At 38.3% G+C, this 24,409-nt stretch overlaps 1 protein-coding gene across 6 annotated transcripts in view; it reads left to right on the top strand.

The window, feature by feature from the left end:
• The window catches only part of CD200R1 (CD200 receptor 1), a 57,336-nt gene extending 33,969 nt beyond the window's left edge, over positions 1–23,367 (top strand). For 2 of the 6 annotated variants that reach the window (XR_016232056.1, XR_016232055.1), the window contains 7 exons: positions 14,393–14,458; positions 15,639–15,956; positions 16,069–16,317; positions 17,826–17,970; positions 20,421–20,517; positions 21,058–21,103; positions 21,855–23,367. Coding sequence is in view for 4 of the 6 variants with exons in the window: in NM_001329065.1 (NP_001315994.1) it covers positions 14,394–14,458; positions 15,639–15,956; positions 16,069–16,317; positions 20,421–20,518; positions 21,056–21,103; positions 21,855–21,980 (904 nt within the window). In the remaining 2 variants the exon portion in view is untranslated. Of the gene's footprint in view, positions 1–14,392; positions 14,459–15,638; positions 15,957–16,068; positions 16,318–17,825; positions 17,971–20,420; positions 20,519–21,055; positions 21,104–21,854 lie in introns of all 6 variants that reach the window. The other 4 variants (XM_051858840.3, XM_008266943.5, XM_089330335.1 and 1 more) reach the window with 3 other exon arrangements.
• The last annotated feature ends 1,042 nt before the right edge of the window (positions 23,368–24,409 follow it).

Raw genomic sequence — 24,409 nt, 5'->3', positions numbered from 1 at the left:
AAGCAACCCCTCACTATGCTTTTTGTCTCTTCTCCTGCAGTACCTCTAGAATCCTGACTTACCAGTTAGCTTCCTTCATTCCTCTAAATTCCAGGGGTCCCAATTTCTATCTACAAACACGCTACGTTCTCCATGATTCTTAAGCACCCTCTCAGTCCTCAGTCCAGGTGTCTCCCCATCTTTCTCTTTCAAGGTTGATACGAAGGGATAAAGTAGGTGTACCATTTCTCCTGTTTTTTCAAGGTCAGAATTCTTGGAACACTAAGCCTACACTTGTTGCCCTGATTGTGTCGGCTCAGCCTAGTTCAGTCTGGTTTCCGCTCATACTTCTGTATGAAAGCTGCCCTCTTAAAGGTCACGATGACTTTTTTTGTTACCGGATCATAAAGCTTCTTAGTTCTGACTTGATGGCTTTTCCCTGCGTGTTTTGATCTTGAGTTCTCCCATCTTGCAATCTCTTTCCCTGGCGTTATGGCACTGCATTTACTTTCTACTTTTCTTCATCATTTTTGCTGAATCTACTACCTCCAACAGAGCCTTAAATATAAATGTTTTCAACACTCTGGTTTTGGCCTCTGCCCTAATTTCCACATAAAAGATTGCAATTTGGCAGCTCACAGGCTAAGTCTGGCTTGCAGACGCTCTTAGTTTGCTCATGTAATATTTTCTCAGTTTGAATTAGCTGTCAATTAATAATAAAATTGAGACATTGTATCTGAAATCCCTGACCTAGTGCCTGGAGTAGCTGTAAGGATTAAGTCAAATGATGCCTATAAATTACCTAGCATTGTGTCTACATTTATTGATGCTGACAAAAGTGAAGACGAAATTTTCATTTTAGTTTTCAAAGCTGTTTCACATATATTCTCTTATAACATTTAATTAGTCCCCTATAGATCAACTGTTTGGTTATTTTCAGTTTTTTTTTTTTTTTTGTGGAATTAAAAAATGCTAGAATTACCATTCTAGTACGTATGTCTTGGCACATGTGAACATACCTGTGATGACTGATGTGTGCACAACATGTGTGTTAGGTCAGGGAACACGTCTGTCTCCATGGACTAGTTTTGGACTATGTGACAGTAACTGCTTCAAAGAAACAAAACAAGCAGAGCAGAAAGGAAGTATGTCCAGCAAAATGGTTTTTGTTAGCCTTGTGCCCTAACCAACTGATACAGTTGTTACAATTATACTGTTTTGGAAACTAGGATCAAATTTATTATTTATCATAATTATTTATTGCTTTCTAAATTTTATCTATCCATTGAATTAATTATTAAATTTTTGTGTTTTGGAACTTGCTACTTTTCTTATATACTCAGATTTTCTCTTTATAAACCATCTAGGTATTTTATCTTTGTTTCTATATTGTATCTAAGAAGTAGAAGTATAGTTACTAACAATGTCACCTTCAAGATATTAATCTTTTGTCAGCCTGTTCATATATTTTGCCCATTTTTTGGTTATCTCTTTTTTGTTGTTTTGTATGGTTTCTATATATTTTTTGAGGGAAAGTAGCATTTGTTTGTCATAAATGTGGCAAACATCCTTCAGGTTTTTGCTTGCCATCATTATTTTTTCTGGTCATACCGAGTTTTAAATTCTTTCCAAGGTCAACTTCTCAGTATATTTCTTTATGGTTTAGATGTTTTATATCAGGGTTAGAAAAGTTTCTTTGTTTAAAGGGATCAACTATGCCACTATGCCTGGGACTTTGCTCCCTGACTTTGGCATTGACTGTCCTATGTCTCACAAAATATTTAAATCCTGGTAAATCGAGATGTTAGTCACTCTGTCATCTGTTTATGATGAAAGAAACTAAATCATTCATGCTTCTTTCCAGTACTTCTATTTTCATTTCTGATTTAAACCTTTTCATTTTATTTTAACTTCATATTTTATCTCCCTCCCCAAATGGCTAGCTAGTTTTCCTAATACACATTTTCAATTATATAAATAATCATCCTTTAGGAATTTGAGAGAGCTGTGGTATCTGCTACTAAAGCAACTAAAGTTGCTATTTGTTCAGTCCTACAAAGATAACAAATGGAAGAGTTAAAATGTTAGTCTATTTCTTATTCTAATTTTGGTGTTTTTTCTATATTTGTATTTGCTAAAATTTTGTATCTTTACCCAAGATAATGTTCATTGAATATCTAGATGATGTTTAGTATAAAATGTCTTTAAAGATGAAAATCAGTTTCCTAAAATACAAGAATAGGAAATATATGCCATGATCAACTGTGCAAATTATGTTATATAACAAAGTAAGCACTAATTTGTACTTGTATATCTTTGTACTATAGAATGATATAACTAAATTTCAAAGAAAATAATTACACAGTGAATACTTATGTAAGTTAGGAAACAAATTATTGCCAGTTCTTACCTGTTTTATTCCCCAATCTCTTCTCTAGAAGAAGCCATCAGTTTTTGCAATAATCATTCCTTTGGAGTGATGGCCATTCTCTGCTTTTCTTTAATTTTATCACAGCCACATGGAGCCCTGAACAGTAAAATCTATTTGGCCTTCTTGTGTGTTATCCATATATGGAATCACATTGTGTATATTCTTTGGTAACATTTTTCATTTACTCAATATTCTACTTTAGATTTATTCATGCTTAAGTTTGTACTTGTAATTGATGAATTTAGATAATTTTTAGCCTAAAATTTCAGATGCTTGCAAAATAGTTTTTCCTTCTTGGAAAAATTCCGGAGTGTAAATAACAAACATAGTTTATCATGGGAAGCGGGATACACAGCAGACTCATAGAATGGCAGATGTCCTAAATAGCACTCTGGCCTCAGAATCAGCCCTTAAGGCATTTGGATCTGGCTGAAGAGCCCATGAGAGTATTTTAGGCATGGAAAGCCAAGACACCTTGAAAAAAAAAAAAAAAAGAAGACCTAAATGAAAGATCTCTGTGAGTGAGATCCCAGTGGAAAGAACGGGGCCATCAAAGAAGGAGGTACCTTTCTCTGAAGGGAGGAGCAAACTTCCACTTTGACTATGACCCTGTCTGAATACGATTGAAGTCGGTGAACTCAAAAGGCTTCCATAGCCTTGGCAACTCATGACTAGAGCCTAGAGAGATTACTGACGCCATAAACAAGAGTGTCAGATTGTTAAGTCAACAACAGGAGTCACTGTGTACTTACTCCTCATGTGGGATCTGTCCTTAATGTGTTGTCCAATGTGAAGTAATGCTATCACTAGTACTGAAACAGTATTTTACACTTTGTGTTTCTATGTGGGTGCAAACTGATGAAATCTTTACTTAATATATGCTAAATTGATCTTCTGTATATAAAGATAATTGAAAATGAATCTTGATGTGAATGGAATGGGAGAGGGAGCGGGAGATGGGAGGGGTGAGTGGGAGGGAAATTATGGGGGGGAGCCGTTGTAATCCATAAACTGTACTTTGGAAATTTATATTTACTAAATAAAAGTTTAAAAAAAAGAAGAAAAAAATAACAAAATAGTTTAAATAAGAGATCTTATATTTAGTATTTTAATTTCTTTCCTTTTTAGAAGCCAGGATTTATGACAGCTGAAACATAAGACTATTAAGACATGTTTTATTTTTAAAAATTCTGTTGCATTTCATATCACCAAATGGCAAATTATTTTTCTTGCCTGTTACCTTTCTGTTGAGAGATACATTTGTCCCAGTGAAAAAAACAGTCCTGAAATCATTTATGAGGGCAGTATAACAGCAGAAACTGAGAGTCTTTAGCTTTGGCCTATCTTTAGATCTTAGTTAGTACCTTGTATGTGTGGTTAAAGATTAAAAAAAAGTTTTTATTTGAAAGGCAGAGTTACAGATACAGAGGGCAAGAGAGAGAGAGAGAGAGAGAAAAAGAGAGAGAGGGATTAAGAGAGAGAGTTTCCATCTGCTGGTTCACTCCTCAAATGGCTGCAATGGCCAGGGCTGGGTCAGACAAAAGCCAGGAGCCTGGAGCTTCATCTGGATCTGCTACGTAGGAGCCCAAGTACTTGGGCTATCTTTTACTGCTCTCCCAGAAATATTAGGGGGGAGCTGGATCGGAAGTGGAGCAGTCGGGTCTTAAAATGGAGCCTATACTGCTAGTATACTTTATAGTCCCTGTAGCCATATGATCTTTTCTTATAATAGCGCTTTTGTTTGGAATGCTTTTTTCTCCTTTTTTGCTTCTCATCCACTGGATCTTATGTTAGTTATCTATTGCTTATAAGAAGTTTCACACAAGCAAATACTTATTATCTTGCAGTGATCCAAGATGAACGAGAGAGAGCACACGAATACAGGAACCATCATCTTTTTTATAACCTAAGCTCAGCAGTGACATTCCATCACTTCTGTTGTATTCTGTTAGAAGTGAGTTGGTAGGTCCATACTGAAGAGGAGGGCAGTTTACAAAAGTGAAAGCATTTTGGGAGCTGAGAGGCTGCCTTCTAAACATCTCAATTCTGGGATAAGTAACTCCTGGGACATTTTCCATAATTTTTCTCTATTGCTATTGCAATGTCACATAATTATGGAGTTAAAAATTATTTAATTTGTTAGAAATAGTGAGAATTATTTATTTAATTTATTTGAGAGAGAGAGACAGAGAAACCGAGGGAAATATATCTTCCATCTGCTAATCCATTTCCCAAAGGGGCTGGGCCAGACTGAAGCCAGAAGAACTAGAATATCTAATTATTATTGATTAAATGAATATTAGTGTCATTTCCAGCCTCCCTTTTTCCATCCAAAGATTTAATATAATGGATATGTGGTCACCCAGGTGCTATTCAAATGAAAATTACCAGTGGGAACCTTGTAACTATGCTAGATGCATAAAATAAAGCAGTTCCTTTACTTTTAATATTTATCATACAATTAATGGTGCTGGTGTTGTGGTGTAGCAAGTTAAGCCATTACCTGCAATGTCAGCATCCCAGGTAGGTGCTGGTTCGAGTTCTGGCTGCTCTACCTCCAGTCCAGCTTCCTGTCCTTGCACCTGGGAAAGCAGCAGAGGATGGCCCTAGTCCTTGGGCCCCTGACACCTGTGTGGGAGACCCAGATGAAGCTCCTGGCTCCTGGCTTTGGCCTGGCTCAGCCCCGGCCATTGTGGACATCTGGGGAGTGAACCAGTGCTTGGAAGATCTTGTCTATCTGTCTCTGTAACTCTGCCTTTTAAATAAATAAAACACATTAAACAACTAATAATTCATCCTCAGGTTACTTTTGTAGAGAGGAAGATCATATAGATCTCTTATCCAACCATCCCTGTTTGTTTTTTAAAAATAACATTGGGGGAAATATGGTGATACTGTCAGTTGTTTCTGCAGAGTGATACTGATTTTAATTATGTATCAGGAATGAAATGATAATTCAGGCTCTGTCCTCCAAAAGACCCTAAAGCTTCTGGCTGGTGATCAAGAATTCCACTGTTTCACAGATACTGCAAAAACCACTACATTAGAGACATGAGTATAATTAACCCATTTGATGAGAATTAATCTCATTTTTCAGGACCTCTGCAATAAAGAGGCAATCCAATTACACAGCTTCTTATTGAATTCATTCATAACTCTAAGAAGTCTTGGAAATTAACACTTTTCCTACCTAATCTATATCTTTAATATGCAATTTATAGACCATAGTAAAAATACTCACTAACTAAAATGTTCAGGTTTAGATTTTGAGCTTTTAGAGGCAAGAGATTCATGGCAAAAAGCTTCTGTACTATATTGCTTTTATCATAATAATGACTGGAGAAAGACATAGGCTTAATGTAGCTAGATAAAGTTTTCTCTGGTACTATAAGTTGAATCTTCCTATCTTTGTGTAAGATCTCAGTCATATATATTTCTTGGTATATATGCTGTATTTCAATAAAATGTTAAAAAAAGATCTCAATCATAAAGTTGCCTTCATTTTAAATAAAACCTTGAAACTTTAGCAGAAATGTACAGCTTAATTTCAACAGGTTGAATATATCAGTCTGTAATGTGCTTTGAATACATTTTATGAGTTCTTTATTTTTAATCTTTTAAGATTTATTTGTTGGCTGATGCCGTGGCTCACTTGGCTAATCCTCTGCCTGTGGCACCAGCACCCTGGGTTCTAGTCCCGGTTGGGGCGCCGGATTCTGTCCCAGTTGCTCCTCTTCCAGTCCAGCTCTCTGCTGTGGCCAGGGAGTGCAGTGGAGGATGGCCCAGGTCCTTGGGCCCTGCACCTGCATGGGAGACCAGGAGGAAGCACCTGACTCCTGGCTTCGGATCAGCGCTGTGCCCCCGCCGCAACGTGCCGGCTGTAGCGCCCACTTGGGGGGGTGAACCAATGGAAAAAGGAAGACCTCTCTCTCTGTCTCTCTCTCTCTCACTAACTCTGCCTGTCAAAAAAAAAAAAAAAAAAAAGATTTATTTGTTTATTTGAGAGGCAGAGCAACAGAGAGAGAGGGAGAGACAGAGTGAGATCTTCCATCCACTTGTTTGCTTTCCAAATGCCTCCAACAGCCAGAGCTGGGTCAGGCAAAGCCAGAAGCCAGAAATTTCGTCCAGGTCTCTCTGCCTTATGGATGGCAGGGCCCAGCTCTCTTATAAGGGATGGGGGTATTGTATGAGGTGGCTTAACCTATTGCACCATTATACTGACCCCTATGAGTTATTCCTTATTTTTAAGTAGATAAGAATGAGAGTGCACGATTTGCAGAGGACAAAATGAGAGCATGCAAATTCATATAACTACCTGAAAAATTCAGGAAACAAGAAACAAAGCAAGGAGTAAAACTCATGCCTCTCATTTTTCCTAGCTTTTAGGAATGATTTAGTGCTTAATCCTTAATGGTTCAGCTTTGTAGATGTTATAAGAACCTTGAAGAGTTATGGAAATTTGAGGGAAAACAGTTTTTGAAGTCCAAAGGCCTGAACCACTAAATGAAGAGTGAAATAATTTTATTAGGTTTCCCTTATGTGAAATGTCAGGATGTTTTCAGATTTCAACTATTTATTTTGTGTTCTGTTTTTTAGAAGGAGTAAATTTTTTTTTATTTTTATTTTTATTTTTTTTGACAGGCAGAGTGGACAGTGAGAGAGAGAGACAGAGAGAAAGGTTTTCCTTTGCCGTTGGTTCACCCTCCAATGGCCGCCGCGGCCGGCGCGTTGCGGCCGGCGCACCACGCTGATCCAATGGCAGGAGCCAGGAGCCAGGTGCTTTTCCTGGTCTCCCATGCAGGTGCAGGGCCCAAGCACCTGGGCCATCCTGCACTGCACTCCCTGGCCACAGCAGAGAGCTGGCCTGGAAGAGGGGCAACCGGGACAGAATCCGGTGCCCCAACCGGGACTAGAACCCGGTGTGCCGGCACCGCTAGGCGGAGGATTAGCCTAGTGAGCTGCGGCGCCGGCCCTAGAAGGAGTAAATTTAGTAAATGCTAAATAACAATAAAGGTGATGAGTTGTAAAGATCTTACCAGAAATAAGAATGAGTTCTAATTTGCTCTATTCTAGCACAGAGAAGGTCACGTCTTGTAAAGAAATGTCAAAACTATCATCCACGACTATCTTTTGCAACCATGTGATTATTTTATTAAATCATAGCCACATTTCTGAACCCACAATTTTGAGCCAAGTTCAGGGTGTGTGTTTGAAGTTCATGTATCAGATTCCTAACCTCTTTATTTCTATTCCTGCAAAAGTCTACAAAAGAGTGAAAGGGCAGGGAATCTTCATGTGTTTGTTTTGCACCTGCACACATTGGAAGTAATACATAATACTGACAGTAATACTCATTACTGAATTATGGCCTGGCTCTGTTCTGTTTTGGTTGTTCACAGTTACTGTATTGGGAGTTTTTATCGATAATTGGGAAATTTCAGAAGTGCCTATTGGCAGGTGTTTTTTTAAGAGAGTAGTTCATGCAGAGCACAGCGTTTTCCAGTACATGAAAATTGTTGACCATCACAAGAGAATCATGTGCCTTTTCTTTTTTCCTTATTGGGGGAAGCCTCTCCTGAATGTGGCTTTGCACAGTCATGCCCAGTAGGCCTCTGGCGTGGGTGGCTTGTGCTTGCTCAGGCAAATTATGACAACGATGATTTGGGAGAGGAAACTTCTGGTGCTTCAAGTGAGTAAGAAGTTTCACTAGTAGTAAACATCACAAAACATACTTATTTCTACTGATGACTTTGGCTTAGGTGGAAATTTTTTTTGGTAGCATTATTTTCAGTATTAAGTTTTTATATTTTGTTTTGGTTTTATTTGTGTGGATGTGTCTTCTAATAAAACTGGGTGTTTCTGATACTATTTTTATATGTCCCCTTTCAACATTATTGAGAACATGTGCACTTAGCTGCATTCATTTAAAATTTACAGTTTGATAAAGTTGTCTACCCCTGTGAATAGTCACCACAAACAGGGTAGAAAGGATTGTCATCATTTCCAGAGAATTAAGTCACTAAGAATGTTCATGCACAAATCTTGTGTGGCAGGGATGGCATTGTGGAACAGTGGGTTTATCTGGCCCCCCCCAGCCATGCTGATATACCATATAGATGCCAGTGTGAGTCCCAGCTGCTACATTTCCAATCCAGCTCCCTGCTAATGCATTTGGGAAAGCAGTGGAAGATGGCCCTAGTGCTTGGACCTTGGCCACCCCTGTGGGAGCCCCAGTGGAATCCCAGGCCCCTGGCTGTTGTGACCATCTGGGGAGTAACCCAGTGGATGGAAGATCCTTCTCTCTCTTCTCTTTCTCTCTCTATAACTCTGCCTTTAAAATAAATAAATCTTTTTTTAACAAAGTCTTGTGCAAATATATTTTTTCATTTATCTTAGGTAAATGTTATTAGCATGGACAGGTTATATGGTGAGCACATATTTGAATTAAAAAAAAAAAACTGACAGAAGGTCTCTAGTGTTATTGTATCATTTACATTTCAACTAGTAATATAAGTGAGTTCTAGTTCTTGCCAGTACTTTTTAGTAGTCTTCTAAATTTTATCCATGATTATAGTGTGAAATCATTCGCTCACTGTTCTTAATCTGTTTCCTTTATGATTATTAAAATTGAACATCTTTCCATATATCTATTGGCCACTTGAATATATTTTCTTTTGTGATTGTGGTTAAAATCATTTGCCCAATTTTTAAAATTGAATTTTAAAACTATTGAGTTGTATCAGTTTTTCACATATGCTACATGGCAATCTTTTATTAGATATGAGTATTGCAAATATTTCCCCTAATGTTTTTTAATATTGATTTATTTGAAAAGCAGATTTGGGGGGGAAGAGACAGAGAGAGAGAGAGGTCTTCCATCTGCTGGTTCACTTCCCAAATGTCCACAATGGCTCAGGATTGAGCTAGGCTGAAGCCAGGAACCAGGAACTTCTTCTGGGTTTCCCATGTGGGTGCAGGACCCAAACAGTTGGGCCAACTTCTGCTGCTTTCCTAAGTGTATTAGCAGGGAGCTGAATTGGAAGTGGAGCAACCAGGACTCAATCTGGTGCCCGTATGGGATGCTGCCGTTGTAGACAGTAACTTTACCCTCAACACCACAATGGTGGCCCCATCTCCTCCTCCTCCTATTTTTTTTCTTCAAGATTTACTCATTTGTTTATCTATTTGAAAGGCAGAGTGGCAGAGAGAGAGAGAGAGTGGGAGAGACAGAGATCTTCCATCTGCAAGTTCACTTCCCAAATGGGCACAATCCCAGGGTTGGGCCAGCCTGAAGCCAGGAGCCTGGAACTCTATCTGGGCGCCCTTATGGGTAATAGGGGCTGATCCTTGCTGTTCCATTAGTTTTTTCTTCCCATATTTTGATGCTGTGTTGTTAGGTGCATGCATGTTAAGGATTATTAATTATGTCTTCTTGGAGAATTTACCTACTTATAATGAAATGCAGTGCCCCTCTTTATCTCTGATAACTTTCCTTGCTCTGAAGTCTTCTCTGCCCAAAATTAATAAGCTACTACCACTTTTTTTTTTTTTTTTTTTTTTTTGACAGGCAGAGTGGACAGTGAGAGAGAGAGACAGAGAGAAAGGTCTTCCTTTTGCCGTTGGTTCACCCTCCAATGGCCGCCGCGGCCAGCGCGCTGCGGCCAGCGCACCGCGCTGATCCGATGGCAGGAGCCAGGAGCCAGGTGCTTTTCCTGGTCTCCCATGGGGTGCAGGGCCCAAGCACCTGGGCCATCCTCCACTGCACTCCCTGGCCACAGCAGAGAGCTGGCCTGGAAGAGGGGCAACCGGGACAGAATCCGGCGCCCCTACCGGGACTAGAACCTGGTGTGCCGGCGCCGCTAGGCGGAGGATTAGCCTAGTGAGCCGCGGCGCCGGCCACTACTACCACTTTCTTAAGTGTTATCATGGCATATATTTCTTTATCCTTTAAGTTTTTTTTTTTTTTTGACAGGCGGAGTGGACAGTGAGAGAGAGAGACAGAGAGAAAGGTCTTCCTTTGCCGTTGGTTCACCCTCCAATGGCCGCCGCGGCCGGCGCGCTGCGGCCAGCGCACCGCGCTGATCCGATGGCAGGAGCCAGGAGCCAGGTGCTTTTCCTGGTCTCCCATGGGGTGCAGGGCCCAAGCACCTGGGCCATCCTCCACTGCACTCCCTGGCCACAGCAGAGGGCTGGCCTGGAAGAGGGGCAACCGGGACAGAATCCGGCGCCCCGACCGGGACTAGAACCCGGTGTGCCGGCGCCGCTAGGCGGAGGATTAGCCTAGTGAGCCGCGGCGCCGGCCTTTATCCTTTAAGTTTTAAACTATGTGTATCTTTATATTTAAAATAAATTTCTTGTATTAGATGTGTATTTGGATCCTTGCTTTTTGATCTACTGGACAATCTGTTTGTAAGTAGACAATTCATGCTCAAAGTGATTTCTGATATATTTTTTACATTTTTTTGTCCCTTTGTTATTCCTGTTTTTGTCTCTCACTCTTTTCTGCTTTTTGTGGTTGTAACTGAGCACTTCATAGGATTCAAGTTTTTCCCTTTCTTGGCACATCAGTTATATTTCTTTTTTTAACTTTTAAGTAATTATTCTAGAATTTGAAACATACATTTCCAACTAACTCAAGTTCACTTTCATTTTTTAAAATTTTTTAAAATGTTTTTTAAAGATTTATTTATTTAATTGAAAGAGTTACACACAGAGAGAAGGAGGGGCAGAGGCAGAAAGAGAGAGGTCTTCCATCCTCTGGTTCACTCCCCAGTTTGCCTCAATGGCTGGAGCTGTGCCAATCCGAAGCCAGGATCCAGGAGCTTCCTGCAGGTTTCATACATGGGTGCAAGGGCGTAAGGACTTGGGCCATCCTCTACTGTTTTCCCAGGCCACAGCAGAGAGCTGGATTGGAAGTGGAGCAGTCAGGACTTGAACCAGCATCCATATGGGATGCTGGCACTGCAGGCAGCAGCTTTACTCATTAGGCCACAGCGATGGCCCCTCAAGTTCACTTTCAAAAAACATTACATTGCTTCATGGGTAATGTGAGTACTTTTTGATGACAGAATCTCAATTCTTCCCTACTGTCCCCTGCATCATTAATTTTCAAAAAAATCTACAATGCAGTAATTTTTCAGAAACCAAATTCGAAATCAGATGTAACCCTTGTTCTTGTTAAGAACCTCTACAGAACCTGGAGGAAGAATGCATGTGGGTCTCAGAAACTGAAATTAGAAAGTTAAGGCACACAGGATGCTTATCTCTGTTCTTCGGTTTGCTTCTTGTCATTTCCCCATTTTTTTATAGAGTAGGAAAAACAAGGAAGGAAGAGGTGGGCGAATGCTTCTCATTTCTGATTCTAAAATTCTTTTCAGTAAAATTTATTTTTATTTTATTTGAAAGACAGAGAGACACACAGAAAGATATCTTCCATTTGCTGGTTTACTCCTGAAATGACTATAGCTACCAGGGCTGGGCCAGGCCAAAACTAGGAGACCAGAACTCAGTCCAGGATTCCTACATGAATGGCAAAGGCCCAAGTACTTGAGCCATCATCTATCTGTTGCTTCCTGGGGTGCACAGTAGCAAGAAGCTGAATTGGCAATGGTGGAGTTGGAACTGGAACTGGGCATTCCATTATGGGATGTGGGCATTCCAAGTGACATATCTATCACTGTGCTAAATGCCCATCCTAGATTCTAAAATTCTTGGAAGGGGCTCTACTCTGTTCATCTGGGTGAAGTGACTGCTATGTGGTTAAATATCTTTGCTTAGGGAGTGACATCAGTAGAAGGCTGTTTAATCAGAGCTGCTCATGTGGGATACCCATAGTGGACCAATTTCCATGACTGGGGCAGAGGGGGTGGTGGGTGGATGCAGAGTTGGTTTTTGTTTTATTTTTAGAGTAACGGTTTATTTACTTATTAGAAATACAGAGCTCACTGTCTAACTTTGCCTGTCAAAAAATAAATAAATAAAAAATAAAAAAGAAATGCAGAGTTAGAGAGAAAGAGAGTGAGATATCAATTTTCCATTTGCCAGTTCAATCCCCAAATGCCCACAATGACTAGGGCTGGGACAGGCCAAAGCTAGGAGACTGGAACTCCATTGGGGTCTCCCACATGAGTGGTAGGGCCTAAGTACTTAGGCCATCTTTTGCTGGCTTTCCATGTGCATTAGCAGAGAGATGGGTCAGAAGCACAGCAGCTGGGTCTTGAACCGGCATTCATATGTTATGCAGATGTTGCAGGAGTGGCTTAACCTGCTGTGCCACAACACCAGCTCCAGAGTTGTGTTTTGAAAATGATTGACAAAGAGTGGTATCTCATAAATGGAAAATCAATTAACGTACTTTGAATGTAAATTTTAAGATATTAGCATGTTTTTCCCTGTGCTGGCTTTGTGATGACTTTTGTGTAATTTTAGCTATGGTTAACTGTGTATCACATGGAATAAGTCTTACTGACTTCTACCCTACTACAATTCATGACATTGGTTTCCTTTGTCCCTCTGTAAATACTTCTAGTTTCAAGTAATTTCGTGCATGCATGGAAAGCAGATGACACAAAACAATTCAGCACTTCTCATGGAAGGTAATGTGCTTCCTTATCTAGTGGCCAGGACAGAGAGGCTGGAGGGTTGACCTTTGTTGAAACATCAGGTGAAGGCCTCTCTATGACTAGTTGAAGAATATGGTGATGTGAGCACTGTTATGAGGCGCTCTGAATGATCCAGTCTCTGGGTGTTCTCCAAAGAAGCCACATTCTTTGTTGCCTCTAAATCTTTGCCAAGTTGGAGTGGTGGAAAGAGCATGGATTTAATTGCATCTTAGATTTGCATTGAAATCCTACCTCTTTCATCATCTAAGTGTGTCATCTTCATTTGGCCCAGAAATGCAAGTGTTCGAGTATTGTAGAAGAGACAGGTGACACTAGAACAGGTGTGGAGAGATATTAAATACGGAGTTTAGCAGAAACAAGCATCGTCTACATGAAGTTCCCCCACTGTAGCTGGTTATGTTAAAGTGATGACGTCACTGACATTCACCTTTGTAACAAGTGAGATGTATCAGAGACTTGGGTGGTCCAGCCATCTCTCAGCTAACCACTAACATTCCTGAACACATTATATTAGTTTGCGGAAAGTGTTGGCTTCTATGAAGAGTCTTCAAAAGATACATGTAAAATGCATATTCTGAAAAAGCTGTGCATGGATTTCAAAATTTTTAATCCCTAAATAAACTTATCTTTTCATTCTATTTCCTATAAACTTTCTGAAGTACCCAAGTGTATTAAATGATGCTTATAGTTTCAGGGGTTAATTTTTACAAAAGATGAATTTTACTATATTTTAAAAATTTAATCCTGATAATTAGATTGCAAGTTCAGAAACACAATCTGTAACTGGCGCCGCAGCTCAATAGGCTAATCCTCCGCCTGTGGCGCTGGCACCCCAGGTTCTAGTCCCGGTTGCTCCTCTTCCAGTCCAGCTCTCTACTGTGGCCCAGAAGAGCAGTGGAGGATGGCTCAGGTCCTTGGGCCCTGCACCCGCATGGGAGACCAGAGGAAGCACCTGGCTCCTGGCTTCGGATCAGTGCAGTGCACCGGCCGCAGCGCGCTGGCCGCAGCGGCCATTGGAGGGTGAACCAACGGTAAAGGAAGACCTTTCTCTCTGTCTCTCTCTCTCACTGTGTAACTCTGCCTGTCAAAAAAAAAATAAAATAAAAATAATAATAAAAAAAAGAAACACAATCTGTGAGCAAAATTCACAGCTGCACTATCTGAGAACATGTGTGTGACTATGCAGGAAGGAAGGGAAATTCATCCGAAGGCTACACATTAGATAATATCACCCATTTGCGGTAAAATTCTTCTATGGAAAAACTCCAGGAGAAAATAAATCTTAATGTAGAAACAGTGGCTTCTACGCTATTAGAACTCATGACATTTGTTTCCTTTGTCCCTCTCTCAATACTTCCAGTTTCAAGTACTTCATGCATGCATGGAAAGCAGACGACACAGAACATTTCGGCCCTTCCTATAGAAGGTGATGTGCTTCCTGATCTAGTGCCCAACACGGAAGGGATGGAGGGTTGAACTTTGTTGAAACATTAACTGAAGGCCACTCTGTGACTAGCTGAAGAATATGGTGACCTGTGGGTTTTTGGTGAACTCTCTACCTGGTATAGGGATAATCCTATGAGTATCAAAATTAACTGAAAATCGATCTCTGTAAAAAATATGAATGGGAAATGAAGAGGAAGGAGGAAGAAAGGAGGGTATAATGGGTGGGAGGGAGGTAGAGGGGGAAGAAGCATCATGTTCCCAAATCTGTATATATTGAGTGCATGAAGTTGTATTTCTCCCATCCAAGTACTAACCAGGCCCAGCCCTGCTTAGCTTCCAAGATCAGACGAGATCGGGCACGTTCGGGGTGGTATGGCTGTAGACTAAAGTTGTATTTCTTAAACAAAATTAAAAAAAGAGGAAAAAAAGTTAAAAAAAATTATATACCACACTTCCTTTTTCAGAAATAAATATTACAAAAATATCTTATCAATAGGCATCATTATTTTTCATTTTGTGAGATTGTAACATCTAAATAAAAAATAAAAATTTTTAAGTAGCCCAACTTGAATACTATCTTAGTTACTTCCAATGAAAGTACTATATGTTTTCCAAATTTATGTTTGTCTGAAAGGCTGCCCTTAGGGACAGGCATTTGTAGTTTTGATGTTACCAATTTTTTTTTTCACTCATCAAAATTTAGAAGGAGACAATGCCGTTACTATTTATTACATTTTATCCTGAAGAGCATGGATTATAAACTAATTAGATAAATCTAATAGTGTCTATCACCAGAGATTGTCCTTATTGGAATAGCTTTGGTGTTCTAAAACAGAATTTGGAATCCTGTTTTCTTTCCTATTTATTTCTATATATTAAAAGTCCTATGTTAATTTCAACATATGTTACAATACTTACTGTTTTTGTAATAATGCAAAGATAATACAGAGAAGATTAGTTAATGTTTGGATTAATTTTAATACATTACATGTATTTTGCAAATATTATTTTTGTATGTAAGTCCAATATTTCTGGAATAAGGTCAGCAGCAAAGTAATCTTTGAGTACAGCTCCATGTACTATGTTGTAGATAAACTTAGCACATGAAGTGCCTTATCATAACAGCTTTTCTTTGTCATTCTCCTTTTGTGTGTGTCCAGTTAATACTTCACTGACTGTGCTGATGGGTACAAAGGCTGTACTCTGTTGCCATCCTATCCCATTGACAAATGTGGTGCTAATAACATGGGAAATAATCCCCAGAGACAGGCCTATCTGCAAAATATCCTACAAGGGAGGAACAAATGAGATCACAAAAAACAACTGTACTGATGAGAGAATCACCTGGGCCTCCAGACCTGATGTAAACCCTGGACTTCAGATCCACCCAGTGGCTCTCAGTCATGATGGCTATTACAGGTGTCAAATGGCAGCATCTAATGGGAATTTCGATCATGGGTATCGCCTCCAAGTGTCAGGTAAGGGACATCATGTATGTAGCATTTCAGATCACTAGATTTGACACCAAAACAAATACCTCTGTAAATTGCATATCCCTGATGGTAAGATTTTTTCCTTAAATCTCCGCAGTTTGCCCTGAAGTGACGCTGTCTCCCGTCAAGAACAGAACCGCGGTGTGCAAGGCTGTTGCAGGGAAGCCGGCTGCGCAGGTCTCTTGGGCCCCAGTAGGGGACTGTGTCACTGAGCAAGAACATTGGGACAATGGCACAGTGACTGTCTGGAGTACGTGCCGTTGGCCAGATAGCAATGTGTCTGCTGTGACCTGCTCTGTCTCCCATTTGTGTGGCAACAAGAGCTTATCCCAAAATCTACTTCCTGGTTAGTAATTCTCCTAGTTTTGTATTTGATATTTTTATTCTTTCAGAACAATCATGTTAAGAGGGGATAAAGAGTGTGTAGAGATATATCACTCCCCAAATGCCTGAGAGAGAGAGAGAGAGAGAGAGAGAGAGAGAGAGGGAGAGGCATCTTCCATCCATTGGTTCAATCCCCAAATGCCCCTAACAGTGAAAGCTACGTTAGACCAAAGCTGGGACCCTGGAACTCGAGTCAGCTGGGTGTCCCACGTGAGTATCTGGGATTGAAGCACTTGGGCCCTCTTCCACTGCCTTCCCATGTGCATATTCAGGGAGCTGGGACTTGAACTCACTCACCGATATGAGAGTGTGTGTCCCAGGTGGTGACTTTAACTGCGGAGCCACAATGCTGGCCCCGAGATGTATACTTCTAAAATAATATTTGTGGTTTTTAATTAAAGGATAAAGTATAATTTTAAACAAACACTTATTTTTTAATTAGAAGGGTAAAGTCACTTGAAATTGCCTTCCATGCACTTCTAGTCTGGGAAGCTTTTCTCCTCTAGGTTCTTTCTGGTGGAATTTCTTAAATGTTTTATAATAACATCCATGATTCACTTTATCCCTGTTTAGTTCCTTCACTCTGTGTTTGCATTCTACTCTCATTTGCTATTATTTTAAAATAATTAAATATTATTTAATCAATATGATATAAATAGTTTAACTTCAAATTTCTCTGTAAGGCTCTAATTGAAAAATATTAGCTCTGCCTTTGTTTTTCTGACCCTGTCATTCTGTTCTCATTCAACTCCTCAAATGAATCCCATTTTTCTGAATAATGTACTCGTATTGCTATTTCTTTATCAAATTTAGACACTGTCATATACTTCCTCTTATGGTAGATGAGGATTTTACATTATTACTTTCTTCTTTGTCTCATCCTTCATATGCAGTAGTAGAGCAATTTTTCGTTAAATGGCCAGTGTTCACATTAATTTGAATTATGTCAGTCTTATTAAGTAGCAAATAAAAAATTACTTCATGCTTTCTTTTTTGAACAACTTTTTGATTTTTTTGAACTTCATTATTGCTTTGCTTTTATTTCACTTCCTTAATAATGTATATAGCAGGGCTGGCGCCGTGGCTCACTTGGTTAATCCTCTGCCTGTGGTGCCGGCATCCCATGTGGGCGCTGGGTTCCAGTCCAGCTCTCTGCTGTGGCCCGGGAGTGCAGTGGAGGATGGCCCAAGTGCTTGGGCCCCTGCACCTGTGTGGGAGACCAGGCGGAAGCACCTGGCTCCTGGCTTCGGATCGGTGTAGCTCTGGCTATAACGGCCATCTGGGGAGTAAACCAACAGAAGGAAGACCTTTCTTTCTGTCTCTCTCTCTCTCACTGTCTAACTCTATCTGTCAAAAAAAAAAATGTATATAGCAATTGTGAATTATCACTAAACTCACTGACAAAGCTAGAGAGTCTCTTAGTAATATTTTCCAGATGGTCAGATTTATTTGGTGTTCTGTCTGTTGCAGTATTTTTCTTGAAGGCATCTCTTCTTGAGTTTTTCCGTGCTCTTGGATTACTCTGTCCTGGTTGCTAACTAGACCTGCTGCACAGCTATTGTCCTGGACAATCTCTTTGCCTCAATCCTCTGCTTGATCCTGTGTCTACTTTAATGTAAGTTCCTTTTGTCTTCCAAATATTTGTTTTGATCTCTTTCTTTCATATCCCAGACTTTTTCAGCGCTTTGGTAATCCTTGGCTATTGATTCATTTCAAAGTGAACATTAAAGAGCTGTTTGGAAGCCCTACTATCTGATGGTGTGGCTTGTCACCTGATTAGCTTCAACACAATGAGGAAGTGGTAATACCCATGCATGTGAAGGGTCTTCCAGAAGTTCACAGACAGTGTATATTATGAAAAAACTGTGTATGGGTTTCAAATGTTTTTGTACTAAACTAGATCTTTTGATTACACATTTCCATAAATGTTTTAAACTACTCTAGTATCTGACAGTCTTTTCTCTGGGACTGTTCAGGTTTTGTAGAAAATAACTTTCTGTGTCTTGGAGGGATGAGCCTGACTGTCAGTGTTTTGGGAGGGGATGTGGGGTTGGTGTGTGCCCCCCACTTTTCTGAGCTCAAACTTCCCTTGAATACCTCTATTTAGGCTGACACTCAAAACTTCATTTCTTTTTAAAATTTATTTTATTTTTAACTGACATATAATTGTATATATTTATGGGGTACACAGGGATTTCAAAACATGTATACCTCATAGAATGAGCAAAATAGAGTAATTGGTATATCTCTCACCTTACATATTTATCATTTCTTTGTGGAAAGAATATTCAGAATCCTCTTTTAGCTATTTTTAAGTACTTGATATTTCCTACACTTTTTGGAATTCTGTGAGCACTAAGGTTTTTCCATATTCCACTGGGTAAGTCATTTGTTTTTCTATTCATTTTTAACCTAAAGATCAGTGGAAATTTTTCATCTATTCTTATTTTCATCCATGTTCTCTTTGTCTTTGTAGTATATGCTTTATAATTTTTCTTTACTAATTCTTCAGTAATTTTAAAAGGTGGAGAAATGAAACCCATGTGTTTAAACCAATGCTTTCAATATTCTTTCCTAAAGTGGTATTTTGTTTTTTGTCTTTGAAAAAAGACTAAATATCCTGTCAGTGGTGTTTGACATTCCGCTGTCCTGTATTACAGTACAATGTCATACTTAGGGGCTCTCAGAATCGAAGGGACCATACAGACTAAACTCCCATAAGTGCAAAGGTCTCCTGTGTCTTCCTTGCGTGGTACTCGTCCAAAGGCAGAGCTCTTTAGTTTGAGAGAGTTTTGAAACAGTGGTGTTGGCTGTTTTTAACAGTAAAACCAAACTTTCCTTTTCAAACAAAATAAGCTGTTGAAGGGAGGTGGGAGGACTGGGTGCCAGGCTGCTCAGCCTCCACTTTGCCATATTCTGCTGCCCCCAAGCCACATACATGGAACGCCGGGAGCACAGTTTGAAATCCGCTGCCTCTCAGAGATGGCAAGTCCTTTGTTGACTTGTGTGCTTATCAGAGTGACTTTACACTATGGTCATCAGCTAATAGATGCTTTAGAGTTGCTGCTATACATTCATTTTTGTAGTGCCCTGGCAGAAAGATGACTTCAGAATTGTTTTTTTTTTTTTTCCCAACTACTTTTCTTATAGTAACTCAGTTATTTCTGAATATTGGAAGTGAGAAACACCTTGCTCTTACTTTAACAGAGAGATCTAAATTGCACAGATATGCTATAGGAATTCACCATTCCCATATCCTTAGTCAAAATCCTGACATAGGGTGGTGTTTTGCTGGAAACTCTAGAGTCTGAATTGATAAAGAGATTCTATTATAATAATTTTTTGAACTATTGATCAGTAGTGTTTGAAATGAAATCACAGAAATTACAATGATAGGAAATTAATGTGCAATGAAATGTACTGTGAGACATCCTTAAACAATATTATATATAGATATATAATCTGGTTTATACATATTATATATAATGGATTTTATTTTTTAGAGAAGTTTTAGATTCACAGCAAAACTGTGTGAAGACTACAGAAAATTCTCATATAACCCTTGCCCCTATGAACTCAAAATCTTGTCTATCATGAACAGACATATCATGCTAATTGGTGAACCTATATTGATATATTGTTATCATTCAAAGTCTAGTTCACTCTTGCTGTTGCACATTCTATGGGTTTTGATAAGCATGACAATGCACCCACATTTATAGCATCACACAAATCTGTTTTGCTGTCCTAAAAGTCCTCTGTGTTCTATCTGTTCACCCCTCTACCTCCAATACCTGGCAACCGCTGGTCAAATTTTACTCTTTTCCTAGTTTTGCCTTTGCCAGAATGTCATATAGTGGGAAGCATACTGTATGTAAACTTTGCAGATTGGCTTGTTTCATATAGCAGTATACATTAAGGTTTTTGTATGTATTTTCATGGCTTAATAGCTCATCTGTTTTTAGTACTGAATGATATCTCATTATCTGTACTTACCATATTTGAATCTATATATTTTTGTGTGTGTGTATATATATATATATATATTTGTTTCTATAATTACAGATCCTAAAGGAACATCACATGAATATATTCTATATATCATCTTCCCTATTCTTTTGGTCGTCATAGGAACCATTTGGTTTTTGATCTGTATCTACAGGTATGGACTAATGAGTCATTTTTCTTCTTTAGTGTTATTAAACTAGAAAAGAGTTGCAAATATTGACTTGACTGGGTAGATTAGGATGCTAACACTACCTCTCATAATCAAGAATAGTATGCTGAAGGTGTCAGAATTGAATTACTTTGAATGATGGGAGGGACTTTGCTAGGTTATTTAGACATACAAAAATGATAAATTAGGCAATTTAGGATAAGAATTTGAGAGGATGTATGATATTTTGTTTTGATTTGGGAAAGTAATTACAATTCCTTTTATGTTCCAAGGATGCGATGTCATATATATTCTATTGCACAGTGCTCCTATTGCATAATTTTACTTTCTTTTCCAATAACCAGAATTTTCTTATTTGGATTTTTTAAACACAAACAGTATTCATTCATTTTTGATAGTTCATTTCTGGTTCAGTATGGCTTCTATCAAAATGAAGCACAATTGTCAGTAGTTATTTAATTTTTCATTTTATAGCTGAACAGTGGTTTTTCCTGCACTCACTGGGGCTTAATTTATTTTTTATAGAAAATGTAAGTTGCAAAAACCAGAAGCTACTCCTGCTGTTGAGGAGGTAAGATCAACCAAAAAAACAAAAATAAAAACAAGAACAATAAAAAAAGAATATTTGCAAACTTTTAAGCCACATAGCCTGAAAAATATAACAGCACAATTTTTAATTTGTGGCAATATTCATGTTTTAGTTGAAAAATGCAAACATTCTGATTCAACTATTACAATAGTCAAGTACATTCATTTTCTTAATTAGCTGTCTACCAAGTACTATTTATACTCTATTCCAGAACCACATTTTCATTTCGTGACTGTAGCCTAATACACAAAATGTTTGCTTCATCTGGGCAAACTTTGGAGAAACTGAATTCATGTTTCTTCCCCCAGGAAATGATCTCTAATTCTTGGCTCCCCTCTTATAGTGTCATCATCATTTCCCTCTTACCCAGACTTAAAAACTATGCTGATCCTTGATCTTTTATAACCAGCTGCTAACTATGTCTTTGACTCTGCTTTGGAATAATTTTCATTTCACTTTGTTCTTTTTCCAATCCACTTACTCACAGCTATAGCTTCACATAGAGACTTAAGTAAACAACAGTTTTTTGGGAGCAGGTAAAATATTGGAACAAAGCTTTGCTCTTTAATGTTTATATCGGTCCTAAAATACAAGTATAAGCACTATGGGCAGATACTAAAGCTTCTGGGCACTTGTTAGGAAAACACAAATAGCTTCTGTAACAAAACACAAGTATTTTATGCAACAATTTCTGATCTTTTCAAACTGAGTTTGACTTTGAATTATTTTTTAGGATGAAATGCAGCCCTATGCCAGCTACACAGAGAAGAGCAATCCACTCTATGATACTGCAAACAAGGCAAAGATGTCTCAGATGTTACAAAGTGAAGTTGATGGCATGGGCCTCAATAGTTTATAGGTCATTGGAATTAGCACCAGGGAAAATGAATCAGGATGCATTCCAAATATTCCTTTGATTTGCTTATAGTTCCAGAACAGAAGATCTATATTAACATTATATTGCAAAACAGTCCCTTAGAAGAAAAAGACATTCTAAAGGATTTGCATTTATATCCTAATACAATTGGAATTTTAGAATCTTAGCTCTTTCTTTGAAGAACGTGTTATTACAAAGAAAGCACATGCTTATGATAAAATATTCAAATTGTGCAATACAGTAAATAATGAAAACCAAGTTTTCTCAAGAAATAACAATGCAGGAGCAAGTATCAACAGTTTCTTATGTACCTTTTAGAAAATTTTTATATATATATGATCAGTGTATTGCCTATGGTATGTTGGTGTGTTTATGTGTCTATTTATGTATATATAATACACATACACACAGGCACATACGTATCCCTGCCAAGACAGGCATGAGACATACTGTAATGTTGCTCTGTATTTATAAAATGCTGAAAACATGTCTTGGGTATCTTTTCATGTCAACACAAGCAAAGCTACCTCATTCTTTTTATCGCTACATAAAATTCCATGTCTGGTTATGTCATAATTTAACTAAACACAGTCCTAGTGATTGGACATTTAGATGGTTTTGAGTTTTGTGTTATAAACTATACTGCTTAGAATGTTTCTTGTGGATTTATCTCTTTACATTTGTTAGAGAATATCTGCAGGATAATTTACTTGAGTGGAATTGCCAGATCAAAGGGTGTGTATTTTTATTATTGAAAGATATGTCTAATTGTATCAATTTATATTCCCTCCAACAGTGATTGAATGTGCCTCTTCCTATACTCTTATTTTAATATCTGTTATTTCTACATCTCCAGTTTCCACTTTCCCTTTTCAATCAACTAGTTAGTAAATATGATGTAAGATTATAAGTATTACACTATTTAATAAAACAGTTTATATTTTTGTCATTTGTAAGACAGAAAATGCATGTGTGAGGATGTCAGTTTTGTCTGAATTCATCTCTCTAAAAGTGTTGATATTTAATGCCAGTAGTTTTGCAGATGTGACAAGTTGGAATTGTGTTTTATGGTGTCCATTCTATTCTGATGTATTTATCAACTAACAAATATCTATGGACTATGTAAGCAGCTAATTAGGCACTGTGGAGGAATTGGTTTCTATGTGCTAAAAGAGTGGCCAGGAATTTCTGTGACTCTCTCCTCCATTTTTATGTGGACTAAACGATTGGTTTTATGTATACAGAGGATTTTTAATATCATGAAAAATATATCTAATTATGGGAACAATGAATCTGTTTTCTCTAGAACAGGAAAAGCATTAGTATTTTTTCACTATGATGGAAATTAAAGTAATACCCATTCATGTTATACCGTCTGAGTTGGTTTATTTTGTTATATTAATATCTTTTCTTTCTTCCAGACATTTAAGTTATTGTAGGCTTTATCCTGAAAGAGATTTTTAGTTTATTTCAGATGTAAAAATAATATTATCACAGTTGGTACATGATTATTTTGATCAAACCATTTGACATGACCAAAAAACCCAATCAGTTAAGTATCTGCACATAATTCAAATATTATCAAGTTGTGTACAACAGACATTTTAACCCTGTCCTTGAACTTTTGTTAATCCTTCATATATCCGTGGTTGGGATATGGCTCAGTTAGCAAGGCCAATTCTATGTTTAAATATCACTGAAGAACAAAACTGTGAGTATGTCTTAACTTGACAATGCAAAAACAAGCATGATAGATTAAAGGAGGAGGAAGCAGGGTAGGGGAGGGAAAAACGTTCAACCATGATGTTCAGAAATGAATCTGAAAGCAAAAGAGGGGGGTAAAAGGATTGAATAAGAATCTCAGATCACAGTATTAGAACTGTCCAAGTGTTGGCCAAACCAACTGCGGAGCCTTGGAACAAAGATAGCTTCTCAATAGTCTTTTAGATGATAGATGGTGAAATCTTGATACCCCTTCAAGATTGATCTTGGCTGAGGAATGCCCTGGAAGATCACAGCCACAGCTCAGAAGCTGAAATGGGTCCTGACGGCATTTTCAGCTGGAGGCCGTCGGCTACCTGCACTCTTCCCAGCTGAATATGTCTTTTCTTGATGGGAAACTGAACGCTCACCTACATTATGCCTCCTTATTTTCAAGTCTTCTGTGACATTTCATTTTAGGCATACCTCTTATTTTAAAAATTATAGCTTTTTAATTAAGAGGATGTAGCTGATTTTTATGTCATTTGAAAATTTTCTCTTTAATAAGGACATTTAGACCACACATATTTGTTTGATTACTTATGTATTTGGTCATGTTTTTACGGTATTATTTTATATGTCTCATTTACTATGCCCCTCTTTTTCATTTTAGCTTTTCCTCAGTGCTTTCCTGGATTTGTTAATTCTTT

The sequence above is a fragment of the Oryctolagus cuniculus genome, chromosome 4 (assembly GCF_051225735.1).
Source record: "Oryctolagus cuniculus isolate XC-2025 breed Fujian yellow rabbit chromosome 4, ASM5122573v1, whole genome shotgun sequence".
Taxonomy (NCBI): Eukaryota; Metazoa; Chordata; class Mammalia; order Lagomorpha; family Leporidae; genus Oryctolagus; species Oryctolagus cuniculus.
The sequence above is the reverse complement of the archived record's forward strand: the minus strand, read 5'-3'. Positions and strand labels throughout refer to the sequence as shown.